At 43.3% G+C, this 26238-nt stretch overlaps 1 protein-coding gene across 6 annotated transcripts in view; it reads right to left on the minus strand.

The window, feature by feature from the left end:
- Positions 1 to 240: 240 nt before the first annotated feature.
- NGF (nerve growth factor) overlaps positions 241 to 26238 on the minus strand; it is a 52580-nt gene continuing 26582 nt past the window's right edge. For 4 of the 6 annotated variants that reach the window (XM_019037218.3, XM_063695776.1, XM_063695781.1 and 1 more), the window contains 2 exons: positions 7953 to 8076; positions 241 to 1136 (listed from right to left, as the gene is read on the minus strand). In XM_019037218.3, the coding sequence (XP_018892763.1) occupies positions 399 to 1124 (726 nt within the window). In that variant the 5' untranslated portion in view covers positions 1125 to 1136; positions 7953 to 8076 and the 3' untranslated portion in view covers positions 241 to 398. Of the gene's footprint in view, positions 1137 to 7952; positions 8077 to 14720; positions 14808 to 22457; positions 22650 to 26238 lie in introns of those variants that run through there. The other 2 variants (XM_055377294.2, XM_063695779.1) reach the window with 2 other exon arrangements.

Here is a 26238-nt window from a genome sequence, read left to right on the forward strand (position 1 = left end):
TTTGGCTCTGGAATGTAGAACAAAGTTGCAATCCAGCAGGTTTCCTTTGCTAATCATGCCTGGCTTAGGCTAATATCTGAAACCAGTTAGCCTTTCCTGAAGTTGCAGCACTGGCTGGGGGTGGGGTAAGGGTTACAGGTGGGCCTTAGAAGGAGCCAGGGGGTGCTTCAGACAATTCCCCCTGCATCTTCCTGAGACTTGCAGATGATTTTACTGAGAAAAATAACCAGCATCAGCACACAGGATGCTTCCAAAAATTTAATAAATAATGATTCTTTAAAACTGTATAAACTATAAATTACCATGCAGTCCTTATAATTTAAAATAATTTACAGGTTGAGGTAGGGAGGGGCCCAGGAGAGTGTAGAAGGGGCAGGGGGAGGGAGCGTGTCGGCAGGTCAGGCTCTTCTCACAGCCTTCCTGCTGAGCACACACACACAGGCCGTATCTATCCGGATAAACCGCCAGGCAGCCTGCTTGCCATCCATGGTCAGCGCCTTGACAAAGGTGTGAGTCGTGGTACAATATGAGTTCCAGTGCTTTGAGTCAATGCCCCGGCACCCGCTGTCAACGGGATTTGGGTCCCGGCACTTGGTCTCAAAAAAGTACTGTTTGAATACACTGTTGTTAATGTTCACCTCTCCCAACACCATCACCTCCTTGCCCTTGATGTCTGTGGCGGTTGTCTTATCCCCAACCCACACGCTGACACTGTCACACACCGAGAATTCGCCCCTGTGGAAGATGGGATGGGATGATGACCGCTTGCTCCTGTGAGTCCTGTTGAAGGGGGCAGCACCACCGACCTCGAAGTCCAGATCCTGAGTGTCTGCAGCTTCAGGTGGGGGCTGGGTGCTAAACAGCACACGGGGTGAACGGAGTCGCCGCTTTTTAAACAGCCTGGGGTCCACAGTAATGTTGCGGGTCTGCCCTGCCACACGTGCAGCTATCGCCGCTGCCGGGGCGCTGCGGGCTCTGCGAAGGGCAGTGTCAAGGGAATGCTGAAGTTTAGTCCAGTGGGCTTGGGGGATGGTGTGTCCTGCAGGGACATTGCTCTCTGAGTGTAGTTCCGCCTGTATGCCGATCAGAAAAGCTGTGATCAGAGTGTAGAACAACATGGACATTACGCTATGCACCTGGAATGAAAAAGAAATGAGGGTGACTTCATGGAGTACTAAATGCAGTCAAAAGGCAGTTTCTGGGTCCCTCAGAGTTGACCTCCCAAGGGGATCACGAAGAGGTTTCATTCAAACTGGGGCACTTCTGAGAGGGAAAGGGTGTGCTAGCAATGGTTACACCGGGACAACAGGCGTAAGCCGGGGCTGACTCAGGCAGTATGGATGTGTGGTCACCCCATCCGAGCTTCTCCAGGAAGTGACAGAGCCCCTGAAATTTTGCCCAGTAGTTCGATATGAGCTTGGAAACATCACTTACAGAGTCCTTTGAGTTCTCTGATGCTTAAGGCGGCTGAGGGAGGTGGTAAGTGTCCATGTGTGTACCAGGGAGGCCAGTGGGGAGAGTTTAACACCTCTCCCTGGCACTTGTGCCTTGATGTGATGGTGCTGTCCTGCTCAACAGTTTTGAATCCTCTGGGAAGGCACTGGGAAGGTCTGCTGGGGACATGTCTTGAAGCCTCAGAACTGGGTACCCCCTTTCAGACAGTGCACACTGAGTCGGCTCTAAGATCTGGTGACTCGGAGCCCTTGTTATGAATTCACAAAGCATCATTTTTGGCAAAAACCTTGTGGCTCTGGGACCATCTTAGTCCAGGCACCTCTTCAGACGCTACCCCACATATATAAATGTGGACCACATAATAGTTCCTCTTTGTGTGATGTTTTTAAAATGTGTTCACTTCTATCTTCTCATGAGTCTGTGAGTTCAATTAGGATTTATCATATTTATTTCACATATAAGGAAACTGATTCACAGAAAATGAACTAACACTAAAGCACTGAAGTCACAAATGAAAACTGAACCAGAAATAGAGTCCAAAGTTGACCCCTTACTAAGCTAGTGTCCTTCCATCCACCCTTCCTTCTTTTCTCCCTCCCTTTCTCTTTCACTCTTAAGCATGTCTTTTCTTTTTATTGTTTGTTCTTATGTGACTATAGATCAAATGGTATGGATCTATCTGTCCCCAAGAGGACTCCATACTGCACTGCAGTTACCCCACAAATAATCCCCCAACTTGGTCAAGTAATTGTGGAATTAGTTCTGCTCCTGGAGGGCCTCTCACTGGCCTCTGTGGAGCTGCTATGCATACTTGTAGATGTGTAGCAAACGTCAGCTCCTCTGTAAAGCTTCCATAGATCTTCTTGGTAGGATTAGAAATATCTCCTGTAAGAGTGCTCTACAAACTTCCAATTCTATCCTTTCTCCCATCTCTCCTTCCCACTCTTATGGGTCATTCTGCTCTGTTTCCACACAGATACCACCTAGTCCTCGAAGCCTTCTCAGATCACTCCAATCAAAAATGATCTTTTGCCATTCTGCACTTCAGAATAGCATAATTGTATGTGCATATGTGTGTGTTCATGTGAGTGTGAGTGTGTGTGTTCTCTCCTACTAAATCAGTGTAATGACAAGAACTCTGCATTGGGTCTGGGGGTTAGAAAATCTTGTTTGGATTCCTACTCCACTACTTGTTAGCAGAAGAAACCCATTTAATTTCCCAGAGCCTTAGAGTTCCCATTGATCGGAGGTGGGCAAAAAACACTATCTCCCAGAGTAGTTGTTAGGATGAAGTAGGTTCTCACAAAATTTGTGTAAATCATGAGTTATTTCTGTCTCCTTGTGGTCAAGGACTTTGTCTTTTGTGCTTTCTACTGCTGGTTTTGCCTCTCTCAGACCTCCTTCAAAGCCATTTTTATTGTCTCACCCTGACTGTGAGATACTCGAGGGTGGAGCCGTGTCTCATCCACATGTGTATCTGGGCACTCCATCCCTTGTATTCCACAGCAGTTTGTGCATAACCCTATCACCTCTCCTAGGGTTGTGGATAATCATTAACTTGTCTGTCTCCCTGAGAGTGCTTTGCAAGCTGCACAATTTGCATTTCAATATTTCCAGGGCCAGTTGCCGTGTCTGGCATGTAGTAGGTACTCAAAAAATTTAAGGAGAATGAATGAAAGAAAGAATGAATGAGAGTGGCAAGAGAAGCTCTCCATCTGCCTTCTTTCCATCACAGTGTGTGGTTTCTTTCGGCCTTGTGCATATGGCTACACACTGCTTTTCTAATCTGTTTTAAGGCAACACATTCTTCTCCTCCATACTGTGCTTTTATTCAGCTGGAAGTAGACAGCTTTTTGGTGAGATACCAAGAAGGAAATCACCAAATTCTTTTCTCTTTGGTTTCTTTGAAGAATGTTTCTGTTTGCTCCAATTCTCCAGCTGACCATGCAAAGGAGGCAATGGCATATCTGGGGTTTTGACCATTACCAGATCTGTTGGCTAATGGTCTTGCGGATAAATGTCCGGTCAACTCTTAGCGGACTGAATATTCAGTTGGCAGCAAATCTAAACCTTTTACTTTTGCTCCTTTTCATGTTTCATTTCTTTGTTCTTCTCGGTACATAATATCTCTTATCAGATAGATTAAAGGAGAAGAAAGAAAACTGAAATTCATTCCCTTATATCCAAATTAGTAACACTTGCTGGAATTTCGAGAGGAAAATGAAATTAACTAAATAAAAGGGTTTCGATGGACATAAGGGACATACCTCTCCCTATTCCCCATTACCAGAGGTTCCCACTTCATTCTTGGTCTCTCCTTTGGTGGGCTCCTCCTCTTCTAAGGAGCCCATCGAAATTTCTGTGCAATTGACTCCCATACCTGGATCTCTAATCAACTAGTCTTTTGAAGCTAGTTCTGCCCTCCCGCTTCCTGAGGGCAATTCTCCATAGATACTGGCATTTTAAATGCAAGACATCCAAAACAAAAATCTTCATACTCATAATCATAATTAGGATCATCTTCTCCCCATCTTCCTTCTCTGCATACAATAGCAACAGCCCCATTTTGGACCATTTGATGATAGTTTCACAGCTACCATCTCTCTTGATCCTCTCTCCTCATCTCCCTAAACACGCTTCTTCACAGTTTCCTTTTTCTGTTACTTGAACCATCATTCATTCATCCACTAGCTCCATACCTCTGCTTATCCCTCTGCTTTTTCCTCCCTGACCTCCATCCAGCCCTTTTGGTTCCGGTTTGGTAGCATTATCTTGAAACTTTATTTTCTCTTCCATTCTCATCTCTGGGCCCCTAGTTCAGGTCATGGGAACAGTCTCCCACCTGATGTCCTGGACCCTCATCTCTCTTCTTCCAATTCCTCCTATCCCTGGCCACCCCATTTAGCTTCTTAAAGCCTGCTCTGATCATATCACCCTGCTCAAAGGAGCTGGTGCCAAGTCCCTTGTCTGTAAGCCAGTAGGGACTGCTCTGCCTGGCAATGGGATCCTGCCTCCTTCTACTCCCCTCACATAGTTTGCATTCCGAGTGCACAAAACTCCTGGGGGCAGTTCCTGCTTGAGCTTCCCCACCACTGCCCTTTTTCAGACTCTTCCCTTCCAGGTATGCTCCCCTACCCTCTCAGGGCCTTTTCTGCTCTCCACCTCTGCTGGTGGAATCCTTCCTGTTGTCCTTCAACAACTTCAATGCTGCCTCCCCTGGGGAGCTTTTTTTAATTCTGAGACAAACTACCTTCTCTATCTCTTTTTTTTTTTTTTTTTTTTTTTGAGGTGGAGTCTCGCTCTGTCACCCAGGCTGAAGTGCAGTGGCTTGATCTCGGCTCACTGCAGCCTTTGCCTCCTGGGTTCAAACAAGTCTCCTGCCTCAGCCTCCTGAGTAGTTGGGACTACAGGCACACGCCGCCACACCTGGCTAATTTTTGTATTTTTTGCAGAGGCGGGGTTTCACCATGTTGGCCAGGATGGTCTTGATCTCTGATCTCGTGATCCGCCCCCTCGGCCTCCCAAAGAGTTGGGATTATAGGCATAAGCCACCACACCCTGCCCCTTCTCTGTCTCTTAAAGCCTTCCCTTTATATTCTCTTAGGGCTGTTGTATTCTCTTATCCTCCCTTCTAGAGGACAAACTCCCTGTAGGCAGCAAAGTGTCCTACTCATCTTTGTTGCCCCCAGGTGACCTAGAACTCCTAGGTAACTCCACCTCTAAGAACCTGTGAGTATGTAGACAAGTCTCCTGCCTCCAGTGTTCCTTAATTCTCCATCTGCATGATGATGTTAAAGGTATCTTCCAACCATTATATTCTTTCATTTCAGGCAATTACGAAGTTTTCTACCCTGCCTTGCATCTGCTGGTTTGACTGAACTGACTTCACAAAGTTCCTACACTCTAACACTACTTTTCCACTCACAGTCAAGATACCAAATGGTATCACATTTAATCACAATGGAGATTTGTATCATAGGCAGAATGTTTCATTAAGACTTGAAAATGTCTCAAATATATCTCTCATTTAGATTTTAGGTTTAAAGTTTTTTAAAAAAAATATTTAATTTACTCATGAGAGTGTGTTCCTATAAACTTTTAAGTTTTAAAAAAACTCTCTTAAAAATGATCAGTAGATAAAAGAAAAATTGAGTGCATTTTCTATTCTAGTGATATAATGCACTATTTAGAAAAGAACATTCTTTTTATTTTTGGTTGATGTGAACCAGGGGAGAAGTTTTATTTATTTATTTTTTAAAAACACCCTTTGAAGCCTTTCTCCTGAACAGATGACAGCTTTCTGTCTGGCTTTATTAAGCAGAGCTCTGCAAGCTGAATGATCAGCTGCGGAGGACGCAATTAGGGGCTCACATGAACGAACATGTTCTATTTAATGTGAGAATGCTCTTTAATTGTCCTACTCCTACCTAGAATGGAATATCCATGACTAAGAGTGGGGCAGCCCATTGGGATGCCTTTACAACCAGCCACTGATGGGCTGCCCTGCCCTCTTGCCCTCTTCTGAACCAGCAATACATTCTGTGGATTTCCAATGGTTCACACACTCCAATAATAGGATAAATTTCTTGCACTAGGTGAATGATCTTCAAAGATTCTAGCCTCACCTGAATAGGTGATGGAGCTGCTGAACAGAGCTAAGCAACTGGCTCAAATATTTGTGGTTAGGAGGGCTGATGGCACTGGGAGGCTTGGCAACCGTGCCTGGGGAGATGTGTTGTAGAAGGGAGTGAGAGAATTCCTGCCTTAGAGAGAGCCATGCCAAGAGCCACGAGTGATTCTTGGGCTAGAGATGGGATACGTGAACCCGGGTCACTAACAGTTGGTGAGAGAGGAAATTCTTGTGGCCAAGGAAATCCAGCCTCCTCCTCCTGCATCTCATTCGCCACATTCTGAGAGTGGGCCAAGGGTCATTTCTTGTTTTACGCTTGGCCTTCACTCTAAATGTTAACTGGCTGCTGTCTTCAGTTGTAAAGGCTCGAATACTCTTGGGGGTTGGAGCTGGTGTGGAGTGTGGGAGGAATTCTGTGGCTCCTCATTTCCCCAGCAAGGTACTTCAGAGGTGTCCTGGGGTGGGCTGAACAGAGAGAGGCATCGACAGAGTAAAATCCAGAGCCTCTGTTAGGACAGGATTTATTGGGTGGAGGCATGGCCTGGAAGGTACATCAGAGATTCAAGTCCAGAGGCTCTCAAACTTCAGGGCATCAGGATCACCTGGAGAGTTTGTTACACTATAGACTGCTGGGCCCCATCTCCAGAATTCTCGATTCTGTAGGTCTGGTAGGAGGACACTAAGAATCTACATTTCTAGTAAGTTTCCAGATGATGCTGATGCTGTTGGTCTGGGGACCACATTTTGAGAGCCACGAGTCTAGCCTAATTCTTTAACTTTGTAGAAGACAAAAATGAGCCTTGGATAGGCTAAGTGACTTGGGCTTTTGCAGCCAGTGAGTGGCAGGGCCAGTCTGTGGACACCTGACTTGAGCTCAGCCTTGCTATCTTTTAGAGGAGAGAGGCCTGAAGCCGTATGCACACTGTAACTGATAGGTGGTGGGGTGAGTATACTCATCCCCCAACGTCGAAATGAAAATTCCATTCAACAGATTGTAAGTTTTACCTTCCTGATGCCACAAATCCAGATATTAGTGAATATTTAGATATTGAATTGTTTTCATATCTGCTTTGTTAGGTTTCTGGGCACCATGTAGACTTGATCTAAAAGCACTTGAAATGCCCATGATAGAAATATGCAACCAGAAAACACTAGCAGGTACCAGTGCCTGTGGGGTCACTGGGCTCTCGGAGGGCAGCTGTGCTGGATCCATTAATGGGAACCAAATCTACTGATCTGAATTCTAAGAGACATACCTTGACATGAATGAGCTGAGATAATAGTAATTATTATTTATTGGGTATAATTTTCTAATTAACCATTACACAAACCTGGGAGGTTGGCCATATTATTCCTATTTTAACAATGAGAAACCAGAGATGTAGTAAGATTAAGTAATTGCATCACAGGTACACACCAAACAGAAGTGGAACTCGGAGCCACACCTCCTGTGTGCAGATCTGGAACTCTTCCCTATCCCTCTACTCTACTGGTGAAGGGCACAAAGAGTGGCTGTGAACCTTCCATTTTGCAAGTTCCCTGCTCAGTCGGACCAGAGAGTTGTGTGGAGGGTCTGACTGATGCTGTCTATTCGAGGTCCTGTGTTCGGCAACTTTAGACCCTTGATGCAGCTCAGACTCCTGATATGTCCCTGGGGGCCATGGGGCCAACCTGAATGCACAAAAGATTTCCTTTCCTGAGTGGGCTAGGGGAGCTGCATTTGCTGCACCACTGAAAGCTTCTCCAGGCCCCTGCTGCTCAGCAGTTGGTTCTGACTTCCCCTCTCAGGTCCCGTCACTTGGGACTACTGCTTCTGGCAGCTGCAGAAGGAGGACCTTGGCAAGGCCAAGGTCCCTTAGGCACTTACCTCCGTGTGGCCAGGATAGAAAGCTGCTCCCTTGGTAAAACTGTTATTGGGTCCGGACGCTGAGCTGAGCTTGGGTCCAGCATGCCATCCAGCCCCTTGGACTGCACGACCACTGGCCAAAACTCTGTGGAGGGGGAGAGCTGGCATTAGACTGGTACCTCACCACATTCCCTGTGCCCTACACAGTGGGGAGGCATGTGCCAATAGGACAAATTCCATTTCCTTGAGTTCCGGGATTTTACCAGCATCAAGGCCCAGGAAGGAGCTAGAATTTGGCTACCAAAATTTACCGGAGCTTGGCCTCTCATGGTCCTGTGGTGGCACCTGCCTCTCACTCTTGCGCCATACCTTTTGGTTTCAGCCTGGACACAGTCCATGGCTGATCTTGCACCTAGTGCAGGTGTTTCTAGACACATGCCAAAGTCTTGCCCCAGCAGATCCCTAATCTGGCATCAAAATAGAAATTGTTCAGTACATTACACATGCAGACATAACAGATCCAACTCTGAACCAGCCTAAAATACCTTATACAGACGCAAAATCCCTGACAATTCAGAGCAAGTTGGTGCTTTGATAAAAATGCAGATGAGTAATGGTGACAAATAAGACAGACTGACCATTTGAGAGAGAACGTGGAGCTCTCACAGAATCAGACAGGAATCTCAGAGTACCATACTGAAAGGCAGATTTTAGGATTGGAAGCTATGGAGCTGATACAATTTTAAAAAATCAATTTTAGGCTGTAGTTTCTAGAAACAATGGAAGTTTTCTATTCTCCTCTCACTTCTATAATGTAATCTATGTAGGCACTTCATTCATTCACAATATTTTCTGGGCACCGACTATGTGCCAACCACTGTTTTTGGTGCTGAGCAGCAGTAAACAAGACAAACAAGGCCTCTGCTCTCATGGGGCTTACAGTCTTGTGTAAATAAGCAAGATATCTCCAGATTCTTTATATGCCATGAAGGCAACTACAGGGTCTGATGATAGAGAGCAACTGCAGGATGTATCGAGGGGCCACTGTAGACAGGACGCTCAGGGAGGAGTTCTCTGAGGAGATGGCCTTCAAGTTGAGATCTGGAGGATGAGAAGGAATGAGGGAGAGAACATTCTAGGCAGCAAGAACAAGTGCAAAGGCCCTGAGCTAGAAACAAGACAAAGGTTCTGAGCATGAAGTAACGAGACCTAGAAAATGAGCTGGAGAGCCAGGAAGAGCCAGGTCTACAGAGACAAAGCAAGGAGCTATGGTTTTATCCTCAGGATATTAGGAAGGCAGTGGAGGGCTTTGAACAAGAGGGTGATATTTATGGATAAATGAATGAATGATTATGTCTATCACAGAATTTGTTGTAGGGTGGAGATGCCCTCCCAATAAAGTTCTAGAATGACATCTTAACTTTCCTGTCTGTATTCTCTTTTCAACTTCAAAAAAATCTTCTCCCTGTGATACTTTTTTCCAGCGTGGATCCCCACCACATACCTTCATCCAACTCCCTCTCAGCTTGTGCTATGAAAGCAAATGTCAGAGAAGCCACCATCGCTCCCCAAATTCCAACCACGAAGAGGAGTTGGAGAATGGGGAGGTAACAAGGGCCTCTGAAGTGATCTTCAAGTTACTAGAAATCATGAAATTAAGCCCTGGGATGTCTCCATTCTTCTTCCTTTCCCATCCTGCTCAAAATAGTCTTCTTGCTCCAGAAAGTACCAGAAAAACCTTTCAATACTCAATTGGGGTTGAAGGCTAGTGATGAAAATGCATACTCAGACACTCTTTAAAAGGTTACATTCTGTGACAAAGAACATTTTCATGCTCTCCCAGGGTTGGAGTTAGCATGGGAGAGGGAGAATGGCATGTCCCCAGGGTAAGAGGTGGGCATTATCTGGTCCCATTACTCATGGAAAGATGGTTTCATCTAGTCCATAAACCCTTCATCTGGGTGTTTGGCTAAACCTGAAAGGTTGCAGGCTGGAACCCACACACCTGCATTCTGATTCAGTTCACTCTGAGCTTTCTCCTGTATAGAAGGAGATTCAGTTCATCTTTGAGCTTTCTCCTCTGTAGGATAAGAAGCTGGCACAGATGACAGCTAAGGTCCCCTTTGGCTCTGATCATCTGAGATTCCATGACTTTGAATGTTTTCCAGGCTGCATTGCTACTAGATGCTTAAGTAGTGCTTTCTCTCATCCCAAAATTGGGATTCATTTATTTCTTTAATTAAACACTTAAACTTGCAGGTCCTGTGCTGGCCACTGTTTTAGGTGTTAGGTGCTAGGGACACAAAGGAGAATAAGACATAATACTTAACTTCCTAGAGCAAGTAACCTAGAGATAGGAAAAGGCACGCATATAAATAAACATTTAAAGTACAGTGTGATAAGTATGATGTATATGTGACATGATATGAAAACACAGTGGAAGGAGAAATTGGTTTTATCTGGCCAGACTAGTTAGAGACATGTTCATAGAGGAGGTAACATCTGAGCAGGGTTCTTAAGGATGAATAGGAGCTCATTAGGGAAGAAGGGAAGGAAACGCCCCAGAGTTCAAGAACTGGGTGGAGGTCCACCATGGCATTGCAAGAGGAGTAGGGGAGGGGAGAGGAGTATAGAATGGGCCTTACACATCAGGAGGTGCTAATAGACTGCAGTACCCACTTCTGGGGCCTGCCCACTGAACGTCTTCCTATAGGACACAAAAAGCCTCCGCTTTTAATCAGTGGAGCAACCAGAGAAGTAATAGTGACTTTCTCTGGAAATATTCTGGATATTCCACTACAAGCTAGGATGGCCTCCAATTTGGATGACTAGAAGAAGAGGGAAGTTTGGTTTAAATAAAAAATTCCACAATTCCTAGGAAGATCTGCATTCTTAGGGTGTCTACTATAAGCCAACCACAATAGATTCCCTGGCTCTGTATCTGCAATTTCTGGACCAAGTCACCTTGGTGCATGCCAGGGCCAGGGTCTCCTGCCAATCTCATCTGGATGTCTGATTGCTATATTTGAAACTGTGTCCAGCATTTCCTATGCCTTTGGCCTTGTCTTATTCTGTGTTGATATAAGCAGTTTACTACTGCAGAGAGAAATTCTCTGTCCACAATAATGAAACTCTAAATGATTTTTATAGATATTGTTGTCATTGTTTTTAGTCTCATGCTGATGAAGGTTGAGGCTCTAATATTAAATCCAATTTAAATATTACAAATTTCTAATGCAAAGGCATTGGGACAAACAACCCAAATGCATATCTATTTTTAAAACCCTGTCTGTTTTCATAGGGTAATCACTTAAACAGAAATCAGCTCTCACACTTTTGATAAATGCATGGAAATAAATCCCAGCTCATTTCAGGATCATGTTCTATTCTTTCTTACAGGGCACAAAGGAATCCTAATAAAGTCTGATGTACTTCTTCTAGAGCTTGTCCTGTCCTGGGTTTCATGCTTTAAAGCAGTGGTTCTCAAAGTGTGGTTCCACAGTAGTATTGTAGTAATATCTTAGAACATGTTAGAAATGCAAATTCTTGGGTTTCACCACAAACCTACTGAATCAGAAACTGGGAATGAAACACAACAATCTGCGGTTTAACCAGCTCTGCAGGTGATTCTGATAGTCACATAAGTTTAAGAACCATTGCTTTAGGGCTTCAACCTTGTTCCTCCTCATGGGGTGAAGTATCCAGTGCAAAGACAAAGCGCCAACCCAGAGCCAGTCCACTGCTGTAGACCACCTGCTTGAATGTAACTTTCCATATAACAGCCAAAGTTATGTTGTGGGCTTCTTCCCTCTTCTGGACCATACTCCTAGGACTTATCATCTTAGAACCCATGTCCAACCAACCCCGAGCCTGGTAGAGCTAGAGGAGAGAGGGTTCTTTTTAAGACCCCTGAGGTTAATCAATAATATTTTGATCAATTTCAGCCATGAAACTTGATTAATGGCGAACTGTTCAAAATTCAATCAATGCATAGTTTAAGGAAACTGTGCCTCTGCTGATCGTTTGTCAAGGACTAATGGGCCTTAGCCACAGCTATTGAAACCTGATAACTCTGTCAATCACCATCCCCCTAATCCCTCCACACTCAGACTTTGTGGGACATTCTGTCTACCTCACTGGCTCCCCCTTTCTACTGTCCCTGAATCCTCTGTAGCAGTGGTTCTCAACTTTGGTTGTAGCTTGGAATCTTCTGGGAAGCTTTCCACACTCCTGCTGCCTGTGTCTCACCTTCAGAGATTCTGATTTCATTGACCTGGAGTGCTGCCTGGGCATCAGGAATCTGTAAAGCTCCCTAGGTGATCCCAATATAAAGCCAGGGCTGGGAGCCCTAGGTGCACAGGGTGAATGGGAAGCTTGGAATTGTTTTTGATAAGCTAGTAATTAAGAGAGATTATCAATAAATTAATATATCTCAGAAAACATAAAGTTCAGGTGTGGTCACATTATAAGCCACAAGAAGGTCTGAAAATATAGTTGACAAACCCTCTGGGGAATGTTGTCCCTGTCTCTCCTGCCTGACCCATGCCCAATTGTCTAGATATAATTGACATTTGTGCATTGGAAGGTTTTTGTTTGTTTTACTCCTTGCATGCCATTTAAAATGTTCTCTGGCAATGCCCATTATTGACCATTATTAAGGCCATTACCAAGCACATCAAATCATCTCAAAATGACCAAAGTTGATTTTTTTCCCCCCAAAAGAACTCTTAGTCAGCAAACTTCATGGTTGCATTCCATACTAGAAAAGATTTCAAATTCCTTTTCCCATTGTGGACAGACTCCGAGTAAGGACTAACAGAGAGAGGGGATTCAGGGGAATAGTTACAGCCAGGAAGATCATAGCAATCACACCAACAATCATTCTTATACCCTCAACAACATGTCCTTAATCCAAGGCATTCCTAGTGAGTTTCCCTACTCACAGAGCTCTCCTGGGCAGAAACTAGGAGAAAGGGGGCTGCGGCTGCCCTGGTATCTTTGATGTAGTGCAAGCTGCTCTTGGGACTAGCCATTGCTTTGGAGCACATGGGAGGACTGGTCCCAGAGGTCTTTTTGGCCAAGTGTCCCTAAATCTTTGGTATTAAAAATTTCAGCACATGGTCCTTGGACTTAATAATAGCCCAACCCACTATTTGGTAATAGCCAAATCGATCACTACATTGAAGATGCCAGGGCGGCCACAGCCCCCTTTCTCCTAGTTTCCACCCAGGAGCTCTGTGAGTAGGGAAACTCACTAGGAATGTCTTAGATTAAGGATGTGTTGTTGAGGAAATAAGAACAGTTGTTGGTGTGACTACTGTGATCTTCCTGGCTGTAGCCATTCCCCTCAATTCTCCCATCTCTCTGTTAGTCCTTACCCTGAGTCTGTGCACAACAGGAAAAGGAATTTGAAATCTTTTCTAGTATGAAATATAATATGAGGTTTGCTGAGAAGGAGCTCTTTTTTGAGGGAAAAATCAACTTTGGCCATTTCAAGATGATTTGATGTGTTTAACTATCTAGTGGTTTTGGCACATCCAATAGGAAAATAATACATCTGGTACCAAGGACTTAGGAAGACATTAAGGTTCAGTGAAATTGCTACTCTTTTTGATGAAAAGTTTCAATGCTGACAATTCTATAGTGCCCTGGCAATTTTCTTAAAAAAGAAATGGTCCTATGGCTCTTTGGGAAATTTGTGGGTAAATTACAAAACCCTTTCTAGCACTTCCCCGGAGAGTCAGACAGCTGTAGGTAGGAAGAAGTTGTTGTGGTTGGCTGACCTCAGCTTCAGAATCAAAGGGCACTTGCTATGAATGAGAGTGGCCTTCTATTGTGTGTGGCGAAACACAATCCGCATGTTTACCTGACTGGAGGAATTCATGAGCTGTATGACGGCCCACACCCCAGGGAGGTTTTCAAAGTGTGGGTAATTATAACAACATTAATGTGGTGGAAGATAAGACATCTAAACACACAGCAGCCTTCTGTTACAGAGTTGAGGGCAGAATATTTTTGCAAGAATGTAGGGCTAAATAATAGTCCTTGTAGTATAGCCCCTCAGCTTAGTAATACTAGTAATACATCTATAATCTACATTTGAGTGCCAAAAACAATCCAACAATTTTTCAAACTTTTCTGAGACCCTAAGAAAATATCTCCTTGGTTCCAACTGGCTAATCCTTAAACCACACACAAAAAAATCTATTTCAGTGATGCTTTTGGCCTTTCGCTGGTCCGTTGTTCCCATACTTAGGACTAATAGCAGACAGCGGTACTGGGAACAACGACTCTCAGGTTCTCATATAATCATAACAGCACCTATGGAGTCAAGGTTCGCATATAATCATAACAGCACCTATGGAGTCTCCAGGCTACTGCAGACCTTGAATGACCACCTAGGATTGAACACGTGAAAGAAAACAAAACAGTGCCAGTGAATGTTAACACTCAGATCCAAGCCCTTTATTCTATTTGCTTTATAGGATTGAATGTCCTCGGCTCTTCTTGAGCTAGCCTTTTCCTCTCAGTGTGTGGTATGTTTTCTAAGCAATAGGTCGAGAAATGTTACAACACATAAGTCTATAATGCGATTCAGAGGTAACTTCAGAAATTAAGACAAGGTAAGGATTCATAGCCCTGAAAAAGACCAGGAAATATACTGGCTTAACTGACACATGGGATTCTAGTGCTTTAAAAAAGGCAGGCAGTCCATCCTTCAATTAAGGAGGGATAAGGGATGAGTCATGGGACTTGAATGTAAGGATTCGAGTAAAATGCCACCCTTACTCATTAAAGTGTCCATTAGATGAGGCCATTTCTGTTTGAGCAGCTGGACTTCAGTTTCACTGCAAAAATCGCTGCACCTCTACCAACCTGCATCCAAGAAAACATGGATCACAAGCAGTCAGCACCAAACACATCCCAAGGGAAACCGAATCTGAGGACACATCAGATACCGTCCCACTCCACACCACTCTGGAGTGACAGCTGCCATCGCGTCTTGAGCTCCCTTGCTCTTCTGCAGTGACATTTCCTGGCTTGTCTGCTGACTTCACACCCAGAAAATCTGACTCAAGGCATGAAAGAGATAACTCAGCCCAGCTTTGCCCAGGCATGCAGCACATGCAAATCCTAGGTAACCTGAGGCGAAGAGCTGGAAATGAAGAATTTACTTCCATGAGTGTGTTTGTCAGGGGGCTTTGTGCTGTTTTAGCTACTTCCTGTGCATGGCTTTAACTATCTTAGTCCCACATGGGCTCCCATTATGCAGTAACACATATGACTTATGGGGAATGCTGGAATGCCATCAGGGTGGTTAACTCTAATGAAGGGCTATTTGACAGGGATTTTCGAACTTATGTTAAGGAGTTTCATCTAGCTCTTTCATTATCTCAGGAGGAAAGGTCAGGAGAGATGAAAACCTGCTGTCCTTTCTAAAGTCACTTGGTTCTCATATAATTATATTTCAGAATATTCCCGGTCTTTTAGTGTTTCTTCTTTTAAGGTTTATTTGATAATGACAACATGAACAAAATAAAAAGTCTGCACTGGGGAAATTTACTCTGGAGCTAATGAGAGACCCACAGACAGCATCTGTCTCTAGAGACCCAGAACATTGTGAGTAATTAGAAATTCCAGAGATGAGGGCAGACATTTTTCCTTCTCAATCACCACACAATCACCACACTTCTCAATCTTTAGCAAGAGACTTAACCTCTCTGCCCCTCAACATCTTCTTTCAAAAATCAGAACAGTTATACCCTCCATATTGGATTATTGAGAGGGTTAAATTGAATGAGCATTTAGCACAGTGCCTGGCATCTAGTTGGTGCTACATAAATATCAGCTATTCTTATTAATATCATTAAAGACATTTGGCCAGAATCAGGCAGCTAGTTACTGGCAGATCTGGGTGCAGAAGAGAAAGTGATGCCTCCTATTCATCCCATGCCCCCATCTGGCCCTCTCTGGCAGGAAGAAATCGCCGCTTTGTGTCCCAGTCATGATTGGAATGGCTGGCCATGCACATGCTCAGTGGAACCGAGCAATTGTAGAACGCTCAGCCTGCAGCTGTGGGGCGATTATCTGCAATCATTTGCCAACAAAGATGCTGAGTAACAAACTGAAACGTTTGTTTTTGAAATATCCATTTTCTTCAGCCATGTCGCAGTCAGAGGGAGGAAGCTGCTCCAGCTATGGCTGTGTTCATCAGGGTGCTGCAATGTTTAGCTATCACGAAAACTTGCCAGGCACTGTAAAGTTAATAGCATCTTTGCTTAAGTAATTGCTGCCTTGCAGAAAAAGTGAATCACAAGGAGAATACAACATGGATGGTATCCTCATGATCAAATTTATACTTGGTTATCCAGGGATTTGGGACAAGTTTAGGCATCTGCTGGATTAACTTCTTGAGGTCTTAGGAGTATTTCTATCCGTGGGGCTGTCCCAGTGTAGGCACTTAATGAATGTTTATTGAAAGGAATTGAAGACTCTTCCCACAGCTGCGCCAGTTTATTCAACCCAAGTAAATCATTATTTCATGTTATACTGGGAAATAACAAGTGGTCCCAATTCACCTTCTTGGATAACTGGGTGAGCCTCCCTTTCACTTTGGCTATGTAGTGTTTTATTTAAGAAGGAGAGTGCCACATTGGTGGGCTGACAGGTGCGCCACAGAGGAACTAAGAATCTAAGACCCTCGTTCCACCTTCTTTATGAGCACTAAAAGTGTACATAGGTGTTGTGCAAAACAGACATCCTCCTTACTTCCAGCTTGTTCATTTTTTTTGTCCAGAATTTCCTTGGAGAAGGCTATGCTCCAACCCAGCCGCTGGTTATGTTGTGCAATCCACTGGGATGGCAATCACCTCATTGTTTAGTTACAACCCATGAAAAGATGAAAAAAAGAAAGAAAAAAACACAGCACACATACAGAATGAGGGTGGAGACTGCACAATGATAATGAAAACCATTTGTTAGCATTTCACTTCTTTGTGAATCAGCCGAGTTTCTGGCAGCAGGCCTCTGTCTGTAAAGGAAGCAGCACCTCAAAGGCCCTCCAGGGACTCTTTCTGCCTTGTCTGGTTTAGAGAGTGTTGCCTTTTGTCCCCGGGAAGGTGGGCGCTAGACTGACTGCCCCAGCTCCCTCTGCGCCGCAGCCACCAGGCCTGGCTCCAGCTCTCACCTTTTGTCCCAGGGCCATGTACCTATCCTGTGTGGTTGCGCATAGGCAGTTACTTTTAAGCTCTGCCTAAACCACAGTTTGGTCTCATGTGTGTGAGGATGCTTTTCCCCTTTGTCATCTCCCTGTATTGTGTCCCCTCATCTGTGTCCACCACTTTCAGCCCTGCTTTCTTTTTAGCTATTTCAACTTTTCCTTCTTTCCACAGACCTGATTCCTGTATTCTCAAAATAAGGATTCAAACTTTGGAGGAATAAAAAACAAAAATAAATTAAAATTTAAGAAATAAAAAAACCCCAACAAACAAACACCAAAAATTTCACAACCAGTAGAACACTGTGTATCTGCCTGAGCATGTACGTTTTGCCTGCACTGTCCCAAACAGAAGAATCACTTCAAAGGCACATGTGATGTTTATCGGCAGAGACCAGTACCAATGCTCTCTGTGCACCTGTATTCATTAAGTCCCAGGACCTAAGTGCTCTCCCTCTCTGCTCACTTCTGAAATCTATCACAGCGTTTAGATAGGTCAAGTATAGAATTTAGATCCATAGAGCATGGCAGCATTATCTTCAACAACCACCACCACCCCTACCGCCACCACTGCCTCCACTTCTTCCATTACCATCACTACCATCACCTCCTCCAACACCATCATCACCACTACTTTCTCCATCACCATCATCACCACTGCTTTCTCCATCACCATCACCACTACCACCTCCTCCGTCATCATCATCACCACCATACTCCCCAACACTTCCTCACCACCAACATCCTATCACCACCACCACCATTACCACTTCCAACATATTGCCATGATTACCATCCCCACCATCAACACTGCCATTACTATTACTAACATCATCATCATAATCACCACCATCATCACCATCATCATCATCCCCATCACTTCCAAAGGGTTAAAGAACTTTGGAGTCATGGAAGTTTGACCAATGTTCTCCAAGACCTCCTCATAGGCCATCAGTAGAATCACCAGAGGCAGAAGACAGCTGAGCCTTGAGGTCATTTAGTCTCTTATGGAGTAGTTAAATGAATTGTGTAGGTCCATATAACCTCCAACTGAGTGGTGAATAGAGTGGGGTCTAGAAATCAATATTCCTGATTCCCCATATATTTCATTATACTATTTTCTAGCACTCATTCTGGGGCTGTTTTTTTCCTTTCCTTCTCCTGAGATTTTTCTTTTCTTTTGTCAGCTTTGTGTTTCCAATAATGTTGGTTATAAAATTTTTCAGTTTAGACCTTGATAAATCTTAGAAATATCTCAAAAGAGCAATACCTGTAATGGTCACAAGAACGTTTATATATAGATAGGTGCACATACACACACAAGTATTTTTTTTTCGAGATGTAGTTTTCACCCAGGCTGTAGTGCAGTGGCATCATCTCAGTTCACTGCAACCTCCACCTCCTGGGTTCAAGCAATTCTCCTGCCTCAGCCTCCTGAGTAGCTGGGATTACAGGAGCGCACCACCATGCTTGGCTCATTTTTTTTTTTTTTTTGTATTTTTAGTAGAGATGAGGTTTCACCATGTTGGCCAGGCTGGTCTCGAACTGCTGACCTCAGGTGATCCGCCCACCTCGGCCTCCCAAATTGATGGGATTACAGGCGTGAGCCACCGCGCCTGGCCATATTTTTAAAACCAGGTAAGGAATTATGTACCTTGGTCCTCCAAAATGAGGCAGGCTCTTCCATTTGCCTGATGCAGTCTATTAAAGGTAGGTGCACAATTTTTGCAGACCATGTTGAGTTTTTCAATTTCTTCACATCTGAAGACAAGCGGACTTTGTGCTTAGGCCTCCAAAAGAAGGGAACACCCTTTCTGACCTCTCCTCTCAGCCTCCAGAAGGAGGCACTCCTCTGGCTAGTCCAATTCCATGGCAGCAACGACTCCCACTTGTAAGAGAGGAGTTCTGGGAGTTAAAGGCCAGGCCCTGAGCATGGCTGTCTCCTGGCCCTTCCACCCCAGCGGGAGAAGTGACAGGACAGCTGTCTGAGGAGGAGGCCTAGACAGCTTATTTTTTCCTCAGCCACTGGTTCAGACTGAGTAGGGAGCTCCTAGTGACTGCTGGGTCACTAGGGTGAGTATGCCATAATTGTGAGTTTGAGTTTGGGTTTGTGGGAAGAAAAGGCAGGGATAGGATAGAAATCCCCAAGAGTCCTCTTCGGCCTCCATCTTAGGCTGTAATAGAAGTATTAATAAGGATAGAATGACCTATATTTTATGTATGAAATTAAATGTAATATAATATTGTGTGTTAAAATATGTTAATTACTCCATTAGCATTAGCATAAGCTGTGGGTTAGAAAAGAATACAACTACTACCACTAATACTCAATAACATGTATTATGTATTATGTACCAGACACTATACTAAGCACTTTATATATATTTGTTTCCTTTTAAAATACTCATTAAAAATCTTTTGAGGTTAGTATCCTCTTCATTTGACAGATAAGGAAACTTTACCTCAGTAGTGCTGTGGGGAAGTAGAAGGTCACACTGTTGAGTGGGTGGCATGACGGACAACAGCCCAGGTCCCTTGCTCTGCAATTCACTCCTTTTTAACCCTACTCTGCACTGCTCAAAAAACTGATCAATTCAAGGGAGCAACAGTTCCACCCTCTGGGTTTTGTTCTGAGTGTCGATTTCCGCTTCCATGATATGGATAATGTATAGGTGGGATTCTGTGCATCTTCTATGCTTGAATATACCTGATTGCTTTTAAAAAATCAGCACACCCTTTTGAGTTTGTAAAATATCTTGGCTTCTCTACTTATCTGTCATGACATTCTCTTTGTTTATACCCTTGAGGGATCTCCCTCCTCATGAAGTAATCTAACCACCAAGGAAGAGATTTTGGAAGGACCCACTAATCTGATAGAAATGTAGCCATGAAAGATAGATGCTTAGAAATGTGAAGTTGTTCCTTACTGATAAATTTTTAGAAATAGAATGTGGCTATTCTATTTAATTTCATGCATTTTGGATAAGACTTACTCTTAATTCTGAGACTGTGAAGAAAAACTGCAGGCAAGACAGAAACTATTCACTCTGGGCTGAGGATGTGATTCTCTGTTGATTGGTTTTTTGGGTGTGAATACCAAGCCAGAGGCCGATGGAGCCAAATGGAAACTGTTAATATTTCCATTCATGGACATGCAATAGCAAACCATCTCACACATTTACAGGAAAGCATCAAATATAATATCTTTGTTGAGCTTAAACAAAACCAGAGTAAAATTCCAGTCGACAAGAATAGAAACTTACCCTAATGATTTCATTTTTAGTCCAAAACATACAGTGTTTTCTCTGCTTGGTCTGTTTGTCACTTTCTAAAACAAGAAATTACCAAGCAAAGACTTTGGTTTGAGGGACGAGTGGAAAGCAATAAACATTGAGCAGAAATGCAAAGAGATCGAATGTCAGGAGTCCTTGGTGGATGAACATTCAGAAGTGGATTCAATTTGTGAATTGTTGACTTTATTTCCCAGAATTCATGTGAGTTGCTCAATCAGGATTCAATTGTCCAGGCTTCATGCTCTCAGCAGTGAGTGCTTCATATAACAGAAGTAAATCACAAGGCAAAAAAGAGGAGGTTGAGTTACCATCAGTGGTATGTTGTTTATTTGTTTGTTTTAGGCAAGACATTTGCTTTCATTTTTAGCAGGTGAAATGGTCTTTTTCTAGAATAATAAAAATCTCACACTACAAAAAACATAGCCAGAAGAGAAAGAACCATCTTCTGATTTGCCATAGTGAGTTGAGTAGATAGCTTAATATTAGGAATTATGTTGCTATGTATAACGCAAATTGGTGGTTTTCATTGCAAGCACTGGGTGCAACTCTGGAAGTTGCTCTAGCCCATCAGCCCATTGCCTCTAGAAACTCTCTTTAAAAGAGATAAAGCCACCATCTTCTTTTAGCTTCTCAAGAATAGTGAGTATGATGGTGCAAATTAGAGGAAGGCTCTTCATCAGTGAACAATGGCTGTCACCTACAGGGTAACAGTGACATTTTGCAGACACATCAGAAGGGCACACCATGGCCATTAATTATGCAGTTTGGCCCTATCACCACTGGGCACTATGGGGTATCTGACAATATTGGTACCGATGATTGATGGCCCTGGCCCTGATGCTGGATCTGCTGATTCCTGTTAGGAGCCATCCTGGGGCTAAGCCCAGGTCAGGGACAGAGGGAGAAATGGCTGTGTCATTTTCCATCAGCTTGGAGCTTGTTGAGTGTGGTGGCATGAATGGATGAGTCCTGAACAGATGGAATGAGACCACCCCAAAACCTATAGGCACTGGAACAAACTAAGTGAGCTGGGATTTGTCTTACCCTTAGGAAACCTGATGCTATTGTAGAGGAAAACTGAAATAGTAGGAAGAGAACATTGGAGCTATAGTGGGATGCAATTGAGAGAGGAGGGGAGTAAGAGAATGAGAGCAAAGAGTAAATGAGAAGTGGGGGAAGCAGGAAAACAACAGAGGGGAGTGGAGAAAGCAAAGGAGGGTGTGGAGGGAGATCCAGAGGGCAAAGGAGCAATGTCAGCAAGAGAGAGTGAAGCTGAGAGAAAGACCAGAGAAAGAGACAGAGACTGAGAAAAGACTTTGAAGATAATCTCAACCTCAGCTCTGGTGAGGAGGAAGAAATCACTGCACAAATCACAAGCAGACTTACAGTACTCAGCTCGTGCTGGTGAGATGTGATTCCTGAATTTCCCTAGAGAAAAAGTCCAAGGAATAGGTAATCATAGCCATTTTATAATAAGCAACAACTCTACCAAAAGAACCCAGATTTCACTGAACTGGCTTCTGGTAGTCTTACAAGATTATTCATGCTGATGTTTCAATTTAGTCTATTAGAATATGATTTCTGCTGGAAACATTTCAAGTATAAGCTCAAACCCAGTGATAACATTGCCTTGGCAGAATGATACAGTGATTTCATCTCATAGGTTAGGATAAGGCCATTTCCAAGGGCTCATAGCATCTCCAACACAAAAGTCCTTCACTGTAGGGCCACTGGGCTGGGTGTGCCAGACTGTCTCTTAAAATAAATGAGATTGTATGACCTCACCATTATCAGATTCAGAGAAAATGCCTTGGAAAAGAAATTGTGAGTAGAAAGAACACAAGGACAACATTAGGGGAATTGGGGTTTCCCATTGATGCTTGGATCCAGCTGGAGTTAGTTACAGTATAAACTTTGTTTAATCACATTCTCTGTCATTAATAAAACCCCAAACCAAATACAGAGATAGACGATGATGTACTTGGATTTCACATTGAGTTTGCATCATTGCTTTACCAGGTGCCATCCATAAATCTGGGATGCAGGCTGCTGGAGCTGGGGCTGCAGAGAGGCTGTCTCAGGGATGTGCTTCCACTATTCCTCTGTGCCACTGCCATGCCCCTGTCACTGCTGTGCAGTTGGTCAGTGAACAGGCTGATGAAGGCTATAGGCTCTGCCCAAGACCCACAGTCATTCTCTTCCCAGAGTGGCAGGTGTTAAAGGCAAACCAGGAAGGTGAGGCACCTGAAAAACCACACCATAACAAAAATGGGTTGGATGAAGTAGGGATGTTAGAACTTCAGGAAGGCTTTCACAGGGAGTCTGAGAAGAGCTGCTCTCCATCATTACAGGAAACACCATGGGCAGAACTGGAAGAGAGGCAAGTGCTACTTCAACATGAGGTTTCTAATGATATTCAACTAAAAAAAATGGGCTGCCTGTTGTGGTGGAATTCTCTGTCATGAGCAGTATTCAATTCAGTATGAATGACTGTCATGGCCTTTTGTTATAAGAGGATTAAACTTGTGTAGATTCAATTATATGTAATCAGAAAAAAATAAAAAGAGAGAAAAAGGAAGCAATGAAAGAGGTAAAGAAGAAAGGAAAGAAGGGAGGAAAGAAGACAGAAAGTGAGAGAAAGAAAGAGTGAAAATGAAGAACCACTTAAATAGTAAGGGTGATTCTTAGTGTCATTCCACAAATGAGTATGTGAGGCTGAGACTTGAATATACCATTCTTCAGTCAGAGTTGGTTCCCATTCAACTTTCATTCTGCATGATATTGGTGTTAAAGATTTGTGTTTTTAAAACAATATGGCCCCTTGTAAGCCAACTACTTCGTCTTGTGCTCAACCCAAGAAAGAGCTACTAGTTCCCACTGGAGGAATAACTAGCTGGTTGGATTTATTGAGAGGCACTAATGGTTCTCCAACACGGGTCCCTCCTCAGGGATTTTCAAAGGTAAATTTGGTTATAGTTCAAAGGCCTTTCAGACATTGATTTTAGAATGCAGCCCCTGTATGTGATCAGTTAGGCTCCATTTAACAGGAATGCTAGACAGTCCTATTGGCAAGGAGGGAAGATAGGTGATCTTTAGCAGAATGACGTGGAGAAGGCTGCTGGGATACCTGAAGCAATAAGGTAGCCTTTGAGCCATTCTTTGCACTCTAATAAGACCCCTTTGTTATGCTGGTTAGAATTACTCATCTGACTGCCTTAGGGCAGTCTAGAACCTGCTTATTTAGCAAGCCAGGACTTGGTAATATGATAATAAAACTAATTTTAAATAGATGCATATATTAAATACAGACACAGGGGAATAAAGACTAGAAGGAAATATAATATGTATTAGCAGTAGTTGAATTAGGAGATTATGGGTGATTTTTGTTTTATTCTTTATACTGTTCTATATTTTATAAATATTTTGAAATAAACTATGAATAGCTTTTAAAATTATTATTATACTTTAAGTTCTGGGGTACATGTGCAGAATGGCAGTTTTGTTACATAGGTGTACACGTGCCGTGGTGGTTTGCTGCACCCATCAACCTGTCACCTACATTAGGTATTTCTCCTAATGCTATCCCTCCCCTGGCTCCTGACTCCCTGAAAGGCCCTGGTGTGTGATGTTCCCCTCCCTGTGTCCATGTGTCCTCCTTGTTCAACTCCCACTTATGAGTGAGAACATCAATGACAGACTAGATAAAGAAAATGTGGCACATATACACCATGGAATACTATGCAGCCATAAAAAAGGATGAGTTCATGTTCCTTTGCAGGGACATGGATGAAGTGGAAAACCATCATTCTCAGCAAACTATGGATAGCTTTTGTAAACAGAATCATGTATTTTAAAATAATTTGACAATATTATACTTAAAACTGTAGAAATGCCCATTGTTTTTAACCTACTAATCTCACTTTTGAGGTTTTATCCTAAGAAAATGTCCTGAGAAGGAAAAAGCTATGTGTATGACTTTTTTCCTGCTACTAAATGATTTATAATTGCAAAGTCAGAAACCAAGTGTTCCTCAATAAAGGGATAATTAATTAGTTGCTTTGTGGAAAATCTTCTGCAAGAATTTCTATGCAGTCATTAAATATGAAAACTGTGAAGACAGTAAGAATCAAGGACAATGCTGTGATCTAGTGCAGTATGGGGGCAAAAGAGATTAAGGAGAATACGCATGAAATTGTTGCAGCCAAGGGAAATCACATGTATGTGGGAACCAGGCCTGGAAGTAAATATGTAAAATGAAAACAGTTGTATTGAGTGCTAGAACTTTGGGTGATCTCCTTCCTCTCTTTCCCAATTTCCAAATGGCTGGTAATGTTGTTATAATGCCTTTATAATGAACATAAGGTCCATAAGCCCTTCCATGTGTCCTTTCTGTAAATCCTTCGAGTTTAGGACTATACCAGATACATTTTCATGTTACTGTTCCCACCATGGTGCTGAGCCTGGGCCTTTTCAGGGGCAACCAGTGTTGCTCCAGTCAGTGTTGCTGAGAAAGAAACGAGGTCTATTGGATGGCTTGGGGGTGTGGGTAAGAAACATGGTCAACTCGTGAGCAGGCCCTATATTTGGTCAAGTTACAGTCTTACCATGTTGGACAGAGAATAATAAACTGATAAATTCGTCCAATGTGTGTGGACATATTCCCTGTAATTGGAAGTTCTTGGGCATGAAATGCTAAGGGTTGAGAACTCAGATTCTCCTTTATTTGTTGTTGACTCAGGCTGTTCTGTTCTCCAAAGCTCACATAAGGTTTGTATATATGACAGCTTTTGATTATCTGTGCTATGGAAAGAAAAATAGGAAAGAATCCAGCAAGCATATATATTGGTTGTGTTTATCCCAGGCATTGGGGCAAGGGGTGTGGGGTGTGGGGAGGGGTCATGGGAGGAGTAACAGGCGGAGTGGGAGGAGGAGGAGGAGGAGGAAGGGGACCACAAATATTTAATACATGCCTGGTACTTGCCAGGCATTATACTAGAAGCTTTTCAGTGTATGGCTCACTTACGCTTGAGGCCACATGCAAAGTAGGTATTCTATTTTGGGCAAACAAGGGAGTTGAGACTGAGAGGCTAGATAACTTGTCCCAAGCCACATAGGCTAGAAAGAAGAAGATTTATCTAGTTCCAAAGCACAAAAAGCATTGATTTTCATTCTCTGGGAACATACTAACTGATAATCCACAAAACTGAAAATTCACTTATCATTAGTCTTAAAACTGACTTTAGTCAGCAGGAGTTCTTTTATCATCAGTGGCTCTCAACCAGGAGAGACTTCTCCCACTCCCACTCTTCCCTTCATAAATTTCAGATTTAAACTTGGAGTTGTCATCCAGATCTTATGCACATTTATTTGACTTACATATGCTGAGTGGCTCTTAAATGTATGCTCAGTAAACAGACAGCACCTCGGATGCTTTATGTATTTGAGAATTCCTCAGAGCCACAGAAATTTAATTTCTGCCACTTCTCCCACAAGGGACATTTGGCGATGTCTAGAGACATTTTTGGTAAGGGGGTAGGAGGGATGCTACTGGCATCCAGTGGGTAGAGGCTAAGGATGATGCACACTTGCTATAATGCACAGGACTGCCTCCCACAGCACAGAATCATCTGGCCCAATATGCCAGTAGTACAGAGGCTGAGAAATCCTGCCATATCATAATAAAGCCTAATGTAATTTATCCTCACTAAATTCACTTCCTTGTTTACTTATGAAATTAAGTTTCTGTGGCTCTGAAGAATTCTCAAATACATAAAGCATCAGAGGTGCTGTCTGTTTA

Source organism: Gorilla gorilla, chromosome 1 (assembly GCF_029281585.2).
Source record: "Gorilla gorilla gorilla isolate KB3781 chromosome 1, NHGRI_mGorGor1-v2.1_pri, whole genome shotgun sequence".
NCBI lineage: Eukaryota > Metazoa > Chordata > Mammalia > Primates > Hominidae > Gorilla > Gorilla gorilla.